Source organism: Hylobates moloch, unplaced genomic scaffold (assembly GCF_009828535.3).
Source record: "Hylobates moloch isolate HMO894 unplaced genomic scaffold, HMol_V3 SCAFFOLD_19, whole genome shotgun sequence".
Taxonomy (NCBI): domain Eukaryota; kingdom Metazoa; phylum Chordata; class Mammalia; order Primates; family Hylobatidae; genus Hylobates; species Hylobates moloch.
This window is the reverse complement of record NW_026652294.1, coordinates 61,989,359-62,003,079: the sequence shown is the minus strand read 5'-3', so window position 1 is coordinate 62,003,079 and position 13,721 is coordinate 61,989,359. Positions and strand designations below refer to the sequence as shown.

Here is a 13,721-nt window from a genome sequence, read left to right as displayed (position 1 = left end):
TTGCTGCAAGGCAGAGATGGCTGTGAACGGAAGCCTAGGTACAAAAACGTGTCATAACAAAACACACACACCCTTCTAACACCTTCTTCAAATGAATGGTTCCCTCAACTTGTCTTTAAGTAAAGGTAAAAAGTAGTTTGAGGCCAGGCGCGGTGGCTCACGCCTGTAATCCCAGCACTTTGGGAGGCCGAGGTAGGTGGATCACCTGAGGTCAGAAGTTCAACACCAGCCTGGCCAACACGGTGAAACTCCATCTCTATTAAAAATACAAAAATTAGCCAGGCGTGGTGGCACTTGCCTATAATCCCAGCTACTCGGGAGGCTGAGGCAGGAGAATCACTTGAACCCGGAGGCAGAGGTTTCAGTGAACCGAGATCACGCCACTGCACTCCCACCTAAGCGACAGAGCGAGTCTCCATCTCAAAAAAAAAGTAATATATTAAGATATGCTTAATACTTTCATACATCTGCATTTTTCATTGATAAATTGATAACAGCGCATGCCTATGTGTTGTGGTGCTTCCACTTCTTCAATACAAGCACCACAGGACAAGCCAATATATTGTCGGATGAGCAAATACACACAAACCAGCTTTGCTGGTCTACGAAGAATGATAAAGGAAAACAGGGGCAACCAACAGTTTTACTGTATCACTCACTCACATTTAAAACCCTGATATATAAGAAACCTATATCTAGACTACGGTATGTACTTTAAATAATCCAAGAGGGGCCCTACATTGATGACCACAGATACTGCTATTTATGACACTGAACATCAGTTGGATTGCTGTAAAGTACCTTGTAAGTTTGTGAGATGGCTGTTTCCTACCCTATTTGCACAATTAGTGTGTTCTACTTGAGTGAATCATAAATAGTCCAGGAAAGCACAATTCAATATGATTTTTCACTGAAACATTATCTGAATATCCAGAGTTGGTGATAAGCATGCTTTAATACTTTATGTTTGATCATATCCAGTAAATGTGAGGCTATTATTTTAATTGTCAAATATATTACCTGTGCTCAAGTTGTTTAACACCGAGACACAGCTGCCAGATGGTATGTCTCCGAAAAAAGTAAAGCAGACGTAGTACAATTTTAAGTGGGTGTGTGTTTGTACAGTATTATTTTCTTTAGATTGCCAGTCTATTGACAAATTCAGCATTTTATTCCTTAATCAGAAAATAAAAAAATTTAAAGTTAAGGTATACATGCTTCCTCACCTATCCATATTCTAGCTGAAAAACATCATTTTTGATGTTTACCTATATTTAATATTTCAATTTTGTGTTTCAATTAGTTAAAATAGTAACTCTCCCTCCCCAAAATCAACCTACTTGTTTTATTTTAAAAAGGTAATGATGCGGGGGTGCGGCGGGTGGCGAGAATCTTCTGGTGTTAGAAGTAGTATAAAGTGGTAGTGTTATAAATGAATAAAGTTAGTTTGTGTATGAAGGAATTACACCTGAGCTAGTAACCTGAGGATCTCTGTACACAGTCGTCAGGTATGCTACCTTTCATCTGAAACAATAACGCACAACAAAGAGTAGAAATGTAAAATATGTGCTAATAATGCCTTCAATGTGAAAGTGCCTCTTGCTTTAATTTGGGATCACAGAAAATAGTGATGATACATCTTTTATTATTTAAACATCTTAGAAGAGGCAAGAGGAGTCTGTAAATTAAAGGTGAGATTTATCATGTGCTGAGAAAACAAGGTTCCACAGCACAATCTCATCTTCTCTAGCTATGGAACCAAATGTTTCCACTTCCTTAAGCAAAGCAAAAGAAAACTCTTACCTATTAAATATGAAAAACAACAGGTATATGTCAGAATCATCTGTGGTGCTTTACACAAGTACAGATATCCAGGACCACACTCCAGAATCGGGGAATCTCAACTTCCAGTCCACTTGCACAACCCGAGAAGAAGTGCCTCCTCAAATTTTGTACCTCGGGCACCCTATTTGGCTCACCCTACTCCTGGTCCCATATTGTTAACACTTGTGGTACCACTGTGCTGAGAACTAAACGAACAGACACAAATACAAGAAGATGGTCTGTTTAAAGGACTTCAGGGGTAAAGGGAAATCCCAAACTTGTTTCGCATCCCTTGGGACATTGCAAGAGAAGTAAGCAGTTTCCTGAGGAGGGCCTCATGAGCTTTTCCAAGATTTGAAAGCAGAGCTTCTCAGAGGGAGCTGAGTCCAAGCCAACTGTTGAAGCAAGATCCTACTACACACTCCTGAGCCTGAAAATGATGGAGAGGGGAAAAGGAAGCCAGGGAGGGCAGGGTCTGGGTATCTAAATGGCTATCCATTTTCATTTTAAATGGATGCAGGGAAAAGATATAAATGATTAATATGACTAATCAATTCCCTTAGTAATTCCCTTCCTCCCCACTGCCACCACTCACTAATTTTCCAATATGCATTTAGGAAAGTAGAGAGATTGCCTACAACTGGCCGTAACTGCAGTCACACTTTTCTATAACCAGGAGTCTGGTAGTATCTCTGAAGTTTAAAAGATAATGTTCTGGAAAGTACCCAGCACAACCCGTCCAGTATAATAAGTGTTCAGTAATGTTTCTCTTCCCTGTCTTCTACATAATCGTCAAAGTATGGAGCCATATACAGCAATCAAGCTTTGACATAGTTGAAAGTTGTTAAGAGGAGGGTACCATTCTGCTTTCGTATTTTTTGTCATTCCAACCCCCTTGCAGAACTAAATCCTTCACTCCTGACCCTTATGAATACAAAGCAGGTTCTTTGCCTAATTTATGGTAATTGTAACTGAACTGGGCCAAGTGGCTCCCAAACTGATTTTTGAAAGACTAATATGCCCTCTTCTGGCTTCTTATTTAAGGAAAAAGGAAAACAAAATGTTAGTTTATTAGATGTGTAAAAATGTGAGGTAAAAATGTCTACTTATTTATTGTATTTACTACTAATCATCTTAATTACTTCATAGAGATTTTCATAGGTAACTTAGTATTTGGAAGTCCCAACATTAGGTAAGGTGACAATACTTTCTAATGACATGGTGTTACGACAGCGTAAAAATGATATAAACTGCATGAACAGGGGTCAGAAAAGAAAAATCTAAATGTGGTATGCTAGGAAAATCTACAATGTCTTTTCAGTGGTGCCACATGCCCCCTCAGTGCTCCCCATTCTATGCCCACTCAGGCCTGCTTTCACAGCCCGGGGCCGAGAGCAATGCCAATTAGTGTCAGTTGTGATAGGGTTTTAGAGACACGGACCTTTGTCTTAGAGGAAGTGGGCTGCAACCACCAACTTACTGTACAGAAGCAACCTAACAACCCATTAGGTGGAAATGACTTTTCAGCCACTTCCTCCAGGGACTGTATCAGAAACTGATGGCTTAGACAGATGGGAACATTTTTACATTTGTTTTAACTGCATCCAGGAAGATGAATTTTTACCATTTGATGCTGCCAAACCCTCATTTCATCTGCTGCTCTTTTCTATAGTATTCTTTGACTAATAAAATGACAAACTAAATACTTTAGAAATAGAAGATGCCATCTTACTGTATATATTAAAAGCATTCTATAAGTTATCCACTGAATTTTTGGGAATTTCTGAAAACAATAAATTTCTTTACTGGAATATTGTTCTCCAAGTAGCATTACATGCTTCGAAAAGATGCTGATGGTTACCCTTTATGCCTCCAATTGTCAAATCAGTAATAGATTCGGTTAAATCTATCAAGAAGCAAAAGTAATCCTTCCTTGGTCCAGGAAGCAATGAAGTCAGGCACTGCAAACAGAAATGTTCACACCCTTGTAGATAAGTCAGGGCCAAAGGCTTTAATCCAGCATATTTATGTGGTTACAGGGCTAAAATCAAAATTTACTTCTACTCAGTGTCAGGTAGAATGCTAATGTTATACAAGAAAACTTGTAACCAGTTAAAATTACATTTTTCATATTATTTAAAACATATCATTTTAAAAATAAATATTTAATACACATTAACCGCTACCAATGCAAATATTTGTTAAACTTTTAACAATCAGGTTCACCCTAACATCACACACCAAAAGTCACAATTTTTTTGTCTGTGTGCAAAATTGCTCCATTGAAGAAAATAATTTCGAGATGCTAAACATATAGGTACATTAATATTATTTATCAGCAATAAGCAGCTCTCAAATGCTATAATAAAGACTCAACAATTAGAGCATCCTTTCTGGTCTAAGATGCTTCACTTTAAGCAAAACTAAAAAGGAGGTTGCAAGTGCCATGAAATCTGGCAATAACTTAAGATTTTTAGGTAAGCTTCACTATCAACATCCCAAACCTGCTGTTAGTATTTCTGCTCATAACCCTGGCTGATTTTATTAATGCCCAGAAAAATATATACTTTTCTTTAATTTTTTTTCTGTTTAGGTATATCTTCAAACCTCTCTCAAATATTCTCTTAAAAATTAGGTATTTTATAAAAAAACATTCTGTCACAGTACTGCTTAAAATGCTAGAGATTTCATATAAATTGTCCATTTTTTTCTTTCCTCAAATCAAAAAGATACAAAAGAACATAAACTCTAGTAAATAAAGCTTTATATGAGTTTGTATACTAAATAACACCCTAGATAAATAATAATAAAAGTCTAAATTTTATTTGATCTGGATGTTGGTAAGGTAGATGTTCAATTCTCTTCATATTGTTTAATTAGTTCACAATTTTAAAACTACTAACAACTACCTGCTTAGTCAACAGAAGTACAATACAAACCAATACAAAGCAAACATCTGGGCCCTAACTTAATTAGAACCTCTTTCTCTCTCTCTCTGTAAGAGATATTTTTTAAAAAACACTTTATAAAAAAGAAGCAATGCCCCATTCATAATAATTAAATGCCAACTTTTGTTTAATTTTGTGAAACACAGAACTGCTATGTTTATTTTAGAAAAGCTGCATGACATCATTTAAATGCAAAGCAAAATTCCTAAAACTTTAAATATAAATCCTTTTCACTTAAGAAGATCTTGAGAGAGAGATGGCTACAAAACTGTGCTAAACCTACACTAAAAGCCACTGGATTATATACTTTAAAATGGTTAAAATGGGCTGGGCATGGTGGCTCATGCCTGTAAACCCAGCAGTTAGGGGCGCTGAGCTGGGTGGATTACCTTAGGTCAGGAGTTTGAGACCAGCCTGGCCAACACAGCAAAACCGCAGCTCTACTAAAAATACAAAAAAAAACAAAAAACAAAAAACAATTAGCCGGGCGTGGTGGTGGGCGCCCGTAATCCCAGCTACTCGGACGCTGAGGCAGGAGAATCACTTGAACCCAGGAGATGAGGTTGCAGTGAGCCGAAATCGTGCCACTACACTCCAGCCTGGGCAACAGAGCGAGATTCCATCTCAAGAAAAAAAAAGAAAAAGAAAAAAGGTTAAAATGATGAATTTTTATGCTATGTGAATTTTACCTCAGTAAAGAAACCAGACCTTGTAAAACAAGACAAAAATACTTGTGGGTGTCAGTCTGTTTTTGTGTGTTTGTTTTAGTAAAGCTAATAAGGCTACTGTACCAAACAAATCCCTCCACTCTCGGGAATTACACAAATAGAGCACCAACTTTCTTAATGGACACATCTTTTTCAACAATGACTTCATGTGATGTCCCCTCATACATGCCAAAGAATAAGTCAGTATTTCAAAAGGAACACAACATTGTAACTACTTTCTGTAAAACACATGACTAGATTGTGACCTCTATCTAATTCACCAACAATAAATTAGTAGAGAAGGAAAAGAGGAAATTATCCTAAAGATTTCATGTTTTCAAGTATGTATTTTTACTTATTTGCATATTTCATATATTATCTGCAAAGTTAAGTTTAAAAATACTGGCAACACTTCTTACGCACTTACTATCAAGCAGTGTTCTAAACACTGAATGGACAAACTCAGCTTATCCTGACTTTTCCCTCTTAGGAGGGTATCACGCTATCATTATCTCAATTTTACAGGTAAAAACAACAACAAAGCACAGACATTAACTACATTTGCCAAGGCAGAGCCAGGACTTCCCGTCAACTTCACTACCTACTCTCTAAACCACTGTGCTTTACCACCTCTAAGCTTCAACATTTTTCTTTAAGTCCCATGACTACTGTTAAGTAACAAGTGCTACATAAAACTGTTTTCCACATTTAAGATGGACTGAATGGAAGCTTTTCTTATTGCCAAAGAAAGAACTCAAAGTGAGAGCTTCAGAAAATATGAAATGGAAGTTTATGACAGCACAACAGAGACCAGAGCCATGAAAACGAGCATTTTTAGAGTTCAGAGTCTGTGATATAATTAGTGATAACTAATAAAGAGCCTAACCTTTCAATAATTCTTTTTTTTTTTTTTTTTTTTTGAGACACGGTCTCGTTCTGTCACCCAGGCTGGAGCATAGTGGCACAACCACGGCTCACTGTAACCTCAACCTTCCCAGGTTCAGGTGATCTTCCCACCTCAGCCTCCCAAGTAGCTGGGACTACAGGTGCACACCACCATGCCTGGCTAACCTTTTCAAACCCCTGGCCTCAAGTGACCCACTCACCTTGGCCTCCCAAAGTACTGGGATTACAGGTGTGACCCACCACGCCCAGTCAAGAACTTTTTTTTAAACAAGCCATTTAGAGTACCTGCTGCTAGAACAGAAAATAAGGGCTTACAATTTCAACTATAAGCAACATTTGAGTCCTAAGTAAGAGAATTAATTACAGTATTTATAAGCCAGCTTACATGTATATTTAGAACAACGACTTAATTCAAACATGTATAAAAGACAAAAACTTGACAGAATAGAAAAAATATTTTTTAAAAGATTAGCTTTAAAAGTTAATAATAAAGAAAAAAAGAGAGTTCACTCCATCAGAGACTCTGAGGAATGGATTAGAGGGGAGAAATATATAGGTATTCAATTTTATTTATTAATTTACTTATATGGTTTGGCCCCAACCAAATCTGTGTCCCCAACCAAATCTCATCCTGTAGCTCCCATAATTCCCACATGTTGTGGGACAGACCCAGCGGGAGATGGCTGAATCATCAGGGTGGGTCTTTCCCATGCTATTCTCTTGATAGTGAATGGGTCTCACAAGATCTGATGGCTTTTTTTTTCTTTTTTGGGGGACAGAGTTTCACTGTTTCGCCCAGGCTGGAGTGAAACGGCGCAATCTCAGTCAGCTCACTGCAACTCCCACCCCCCAGGTTCAAGCAATTCTCCAGCCTCAGCCTCCCAAGTAGTGGGATTATAGGCACCTGCCACCATGCCCAGCTAATTTTTGTATTTTTAGTAGAGACGAGGTTTCGCCACGTTGGCCGCTGGTCTCAAACTCCTGACTTCAGGTGATCCACCCGCCTCGGCCTCCCAAAGTGCTGGGATTACAGGCGTGAGCCACCAGGCCTGGCCGGCGATCTGATGGTTTTTAAAAACAGGAATTTCTCTGCACAAGCTCTTTTGGCCTGCAGCCATCCACATAAGGTGTGACTTGCTTCTAAACAGACTAACACATTTATTGAGGCAGGGTCTCACTCTGTCACCCAGGCTGGAGTGCAGTGGTGTGACCACAGCTCACTGCAGCCTCAACCTCCTGGGCTCGGGCGATCTTCCTGTCTCAGCCTCCCAAGTAGCTGGAACCACAGGAGTGTGCCACCACACTTGGCTGACTTTTTAAAAAAAAAAAATTCTAGAAACAGAGTCTCGCCATGTTGCCCAGGCTGATCTCAAACTTCCGTGCTCAGGCAATCATTTTGTCTCAGCCTCCCAAAGTGCTGAGATTACATGCGTGAGCCACAGTGCGCTGCGGTGTTCAGTTTTAAAAAGGGGATTCGTTTTGATAAAAGTAATGCAAAACCTCAGAGAAAGAAAAAAACAGAAAACAAGGAGAGATGGAGAAAATAATTAGGGAATGTAGAGAAAAGGGGTGGTCCTATGAGGTGGCATTTAAAAGAAACATAGGACCAAGTCCACACTTGTAAACTTGGTTGTAACCATTTAAACTCAGTGGTCCTTTTGGCAGGTGGTTAAACTAAACACGTCTAAACAAAAGAGTTTTGATAACAGCTACACTTTAGGGTAAGTAAACAATTTTATTATATTCTTACAGAATAAATTTTCAAAGCAAAAAAATGTTTTGGTTTTCCTACTTTACCAATCTTGTTTAAAATAATACACAGAGAAATTAACAACTCTACTTGAACACAGCATAGTGTGCTAATGTATTTGTATATGCTATACAGATGCTTTCATTTTCAGACGAGGTTCATTTTAAGTCTTTTTGAAATCTAAGGTGATGTTTTCCTACCCTGTCTAGGCAGTTAAGACTTCCAGATGGAAGGCCCCTCAATACTGTAGTTCCAACTCTAGTGACCTAATTTATAGATTAACAAAATTGATCTCTTTTTTAAAAACACAAAACAGGCAAAATAAATTTGACTCTCCTGAAACATTAATGTGTGAACACAGCTTTTTTTTTTCTTTTTTTTTTTTTTTTTTAACTTGAAACACAAACGCTTTATTTAAAGGAGCATCTCAATTCCGTGTGGCGGGCAAAAAACAAAAGGAGCACATTGTGACCATTCCCATCGGCCAAGTGGTCGAACCCAACATCCAAGACCCAGCGAGCAGCCAAGCTCAGCGCAACCTCCGGGCTTCTCGCTCTGACTCCAAAAGGGTGAGCACGTCGCCCTCACGCACCGGGCCTTTTACATTGCGGATGATGGATCGGCTCGTGTCGTCCATGAATTCCACGCGCACCTGCGTGCACTGTCCCTGAGAGCCGGTCCTGCCCAGGACCTTGGTGACCCTGGCCAGCTTGATAGGCTGCACACGGCTGGTGTCCATGATGGCGGCGCGGCGGCGTTCTGGCAGAGAGCGTGAACACAGCTTTTAATGAGTAAGACAGGGTTCCCAGGATCCCCAACTTACTCTTATGACCAATATCGAGTTCCAGGTATCCAAAAACCCCCATGGTACAAGCACCAGTCACACTGCCAGAAGGGACCACAAAGCACTGTTTAAATAACGCCTTCAAGAAATTTGAGACATCAAATTTACATCAGGGGAGGGCAGGCTCAAAAAGAGTAGAAAGTTTGTGATTAACTAAATCTACCCTTATTCTCTACTTTCTATGGGCAGAAAAAGATTCCTTAGGGGTACTTCCTACTTCCTATTTTTAAGTTATTTATTTTCTCTGAGGCCCCAATTCCTCACTTGTAACAATCGAATGGTACTACTTTTCACACAGCGATTTTGTACACATTAGAAATATTTTGCTTAAAAAGCTAAGCACAGTGACAGATACAGAGTAAATGGCAAATAAAAATGTTTATTCCCCCTCCCTCTGTCTCCGTACAAGGGAGCTTCTTTTTTCTTTCTTCCCCCTTCTTTCTTGTCTATTAAACTCCCTGCTCCTTAAAACTAAAAGAAAAAAAAAGTTTATTATGATTATTAATTCTTAGACAAAATAAGCCTTTAAAAATAATCAATTTTTTAAATTTTTTTTAAAGAAACAGGCTCTTGTTCTGTCATTCAGGCTGGACTCAGTGGCAAGATCATAGCTCACTGCAGCCTTGAACTCCTGGGCTCAAGGGATCTTCCTGCCTCAGCCTCCCAAGTACCTGGGACCACAGGTGCACACTGTACATTTCCAAAATATATGGCTCCCAGACATACACTTTACATGTTAAAATATGCCCTAATTACTTAATAGATAAGTTGATGTCATGAAAAGATAACCTGACAGGGAGTCAGTGAGATCTGAAAAACAGAGGTACTGTTTCCAAGCCTGGCAGAAGCATGCAAACTTGAAAGAGGCAAAAGTCAAACTCCACTTCCTCTTCCATTACATGCATAAGTTTCAATATGCTCAACATTTCTTCAAAGCTCTATGTTTCCATATTTTATAATGTTTTATTTATGTACTTAAGGTTCCTAAACATCATACCTTGCCAACCTAAGTTCAGTCTCCTGTACAGGAAAGGATCTTGGGATTTTTCTGTGTTTCTTTAGTGCCTAGAACACAGCCTTGTGAAAGATGCACAACATGCGCTGTTTGAATGAAAGGGGATAGAGCAGGCTTGGCTAGCTCTGATCACTGATTGCCTAGAGAAAAGTGCACCCCAGGGGACCTTTCAGAGCCACTATTCAAAGGCTCAGAGAGCTTTTATAACAAAAGTCTCAGACATGAAATCATTACTTCAACAAGTATTTTGTGAATGCCTATTCTGTGCCGGGGATTGTATACATAGTATAAAACCCACAGTATCCTCAAGAAGCTTGAGCTGCAAGGAAAGTAAATAAGCAATTTCCAACAGAGTGGGGGCAAACCATAGGGTGTTATGATATAAAGAGAAGGCACACCAACCTAGTCTTGCTTCATGGAGGTAAACTGAGATAGGAATCCAAAGGCCCAAAGGTGAAAGCTTGAGCTGCTCCAGGACAACAAAAATTGGAGCTCAGCTGGAAAACAAGCTAAATATGAGCATATAGAAATAACTGCTAAAACTGTGTCCAGCCTGCTAAGGAGAAGACTGAACTTCATCCTTGTATCTCCTATGCTTCCTTATGTTACAGGTAATAAAGGTATGTAGAAGATGGCTACAAACTATTCAGGCACCTGGACAGCAGAATCCTAGAAGTTGCTTTATGGAATTTATCTATGGGACATATTTCTATTCTAGTTCTTAATTTAAACTAATCTCAAGAAAGGTCTTCTCTGCTGGACTTCCAGAAAGATCACCGTTCTTTTTCTTTTTGACAAAACTGTTGCTCTTCCCCCTTGTCTCCAGTATGTCTTGAATCCCTTACCTGCCCTTCTTACCTTTCCCTTGGTACCCCCTCCTCTCAGGACTCCTGTCTCTTAGTATCCTCCATTTTGACTGAATTGAGAATAGAAGAAACAGGTTTGGCTTTGGTTTGCTCTTATTCTTCTCTGCCATCTTCTGTCTGATAATCACAAGCTCTTAAGGAGGCAAATCACTTCTGTCCCTTAATACCAAGTCATTTGTATCTCATCCATATTATGGATAAATATACCATTATTTCCACAAATTCTAAAGGAAAGGCCCAGCAACATAATATAGATATCACACAATGCAGTGATGAGGGAAAGGAAAAGGGGTGGCAAAAAATTGGGCGCACCATGTAACCACAACCAGAAGGATAACAGTACAAGGCAATGTACCTAATAACGCAACTGAAGGAGGATTGCTGAATCCAAACCATTTTAAATTATGCTCATAGAGTGGCATTTGGGAGCCCCCTTTGCTCATCTAATGGTTTTCATGCCTGCCAGATGCACCACTATAATTAAATTCAGTAAAACTTGAAAAGAACGGCCAGCGAGTAACATCCTTCCATAAATACCCCCAGAAGGAATCTGAGGTTCCCAACAATGTATGTACGACAAGAAAGCAGATTACAGATACAAGTTTGAAGGAGTGATAAACTGACAAAATATTTAAATTACTATAATTTATCAGGGTTATAAGGGTCTATGAATTGAAACAGAGATAGGTAGTCTCTGATCAGTTAGCCCAACAGAATTTAAACGCAATCAATGAAGAAAATACAAAGTAGGTCTGAAAAAACTCCTATCTGCTTTTAAAATGTCATCCACCCTGTGGTAACTTAGCTCTCATTTTCATACATGGTATTTCACCTTTCCCTGCTTCACAGTTGAAGAAAGGCAACACTCACAAGATCATTAGGTACATGGAGTCTTTCCAGGGGTAAAACATCATACACACACTTAAAGTAATTAGTCATGAATGCATACCCATTTTCAAGATGATGTGTATATAGAAAATTCTGTTGCTCCCTGGCACTTAAAAGAGTTTTTTAATTTGTCATGATAAAGCAAGGAGAAAGTAGCTGTCAGTTAGGCTGCCACTGCTGTCATACTTTTTAATAATACAGCTCCTGTAATTACACTGTGGTTCCTTATATTAACTCAGTGAAAGCTTGCTTGGTTTTAGCATGAAAACAATTTATGAAATTACAGAAACAGACTGAACACAGCAGTTCATTTGTTGAAGCAATTATCCAGATCCTTGTCAAAAAAAAAGTACAAGCAAGAGAAGACTGCGATGTGCAAAAAATGGTTCTAATTCTATGCTTTAATATGTACAATATGTCTGTGGTTGTGCTGAATTATGTTAATAAACTGCAGCCGAAATATATTTGTTACAACACAAAGGAAAGGCGCTATCAATCGTCCTGCCAGATACTTTAAATTAGCCACCAAAGCATCCAGCCAGAGTTGTTTCTATAACCTGCATATGAAGGGAAAGGCTCACAGGATAGTTTTCTAAAGGACCAGATGGATTTTTCTAGTATTTTGAATTATCTGGAAAACAGCTGTAAAGTGAACTGTGGCACAAATGCCATTTTTAAATGACACATAAAAATCCAACCCTGGACATCAATCTTATGTTATTTTTTGACTGGTTATCATAAAAAAATCCAGGTTCCCATACAAAAATCCAGGTTCCCAAGCAGCTCCGAAGATAGGAATTTAGAATACTTGTTGCTGAAAAGGTGAGGCTAATAACACAATGAGGTGATGCCAGAGCTATTGTTTAAATGATTGCATAAAGAACAACAAAAAAAAATTCAAGGGGAAAAAAAAGGTCTCACTTTACACTCTGATAAAGCAAGACATGCAGTCTGTTAGCATTCAGCCATTAAATAATAACTTGTAAGACCAGCTTGTAAGGCTATGCCATCCAAGTTTCACTAAATGTGTTTATCAAATTCTCTGGAATAATGATTAAGCTCAATTTTAAAATATTCTACCTGCAGAATAAAGGAACAATTCTTGATTTAACAAAATTTTCAAAATTCATATACAAGTAAATTTATCATATAAATGTCTCCAAACGAAATAAATAACTCGAGGAAGAAAAAATATTCCTCCATATAAAAATAATCTAGTCTCTTTCTTCTAACTAGACCACCTAACTTCAATAAAAGCACGTTACTAAATGTTTCCTTTAAATTATTCTATTAGTTAATTTGTAAGAGGTAGAAGAAACAACAGAGATCTAACACTAAAATAACTAGAAAACAGAAGCAAAAAAAAAAAAAACCTCTAAGCTCAAATTGTGAATTGTGCAACAAAGTGTTATACGCAATAAAATGTGGACGTCTTTCTTTCTCCCCACATCTGGAGATAGTTTAGTATACCGATTTCCAGAAACCATGCAATCCTCCAGCCTGACTAGCCCCTTTCATTCACAAATAAACAATTAATAGAATGGGCAACTAATTTTCCAAGTGTTCATATTCATTAGGCTGTTTCCTGAAATTAAGTATCTGCCTCATGATATAACACTGTACACATGAAACAGTCTCACACACCCACCCCTTCCCCAGCCACTTTCTCATACCAAACTTAGAGAACTAGGCATTCATATTTCTATTTTCCATCCTTATATTAGAGTAGAATTTGAAAATTAAATTACCTTAACTGTACTGAATAGGAAATACAAAATACTATATGACAAGATCCCCTCACCGATTCTTAGCACGGATTTTTATTCTTGTGGCCCCATCAATTCAAACACCTACTATGTGGAAAACAGAATTCTAAACCCTGACATGTAAACATAAATATGTCCTTGAGGAATTTACAACTGAGTAGGGAGATAAACCTGACCACAAATAACTATACTGTAAAGTGGAATGTG

At 38.3% G+C, this 13,721-nt stretch overlaps 2 protein-coding genes across 4 annotated transcripts in view; both read right to left on the bottom strand.

Annotated features, from left to right (window-relative positions):
• BNC2 (basonuclin zinc finger protein 2) overlaps positions 1–13,721 on the bottom strand; it is a 460,343-nt gene that overhangs the window by 177,948 nt on the left and 268,674 nt on the right. The window lies entirely within an intron of this gene.
• LOC116458557 (small ribosomal subunit protein eS28) lies at positions 8,530–8,899 on the bottom strand. The gene has a single exon (XM_032138302.2). The coding sequence runs from the start codon at positions 8,872–8,874 to the stop codon at positions 8,665–8,667; it is 210 nt and encodes a 69-aa protein (XP_031994193.1). The 5' UTR covers positions 8,875–8,899; the 3' UTR covers positions 8,530–8,664.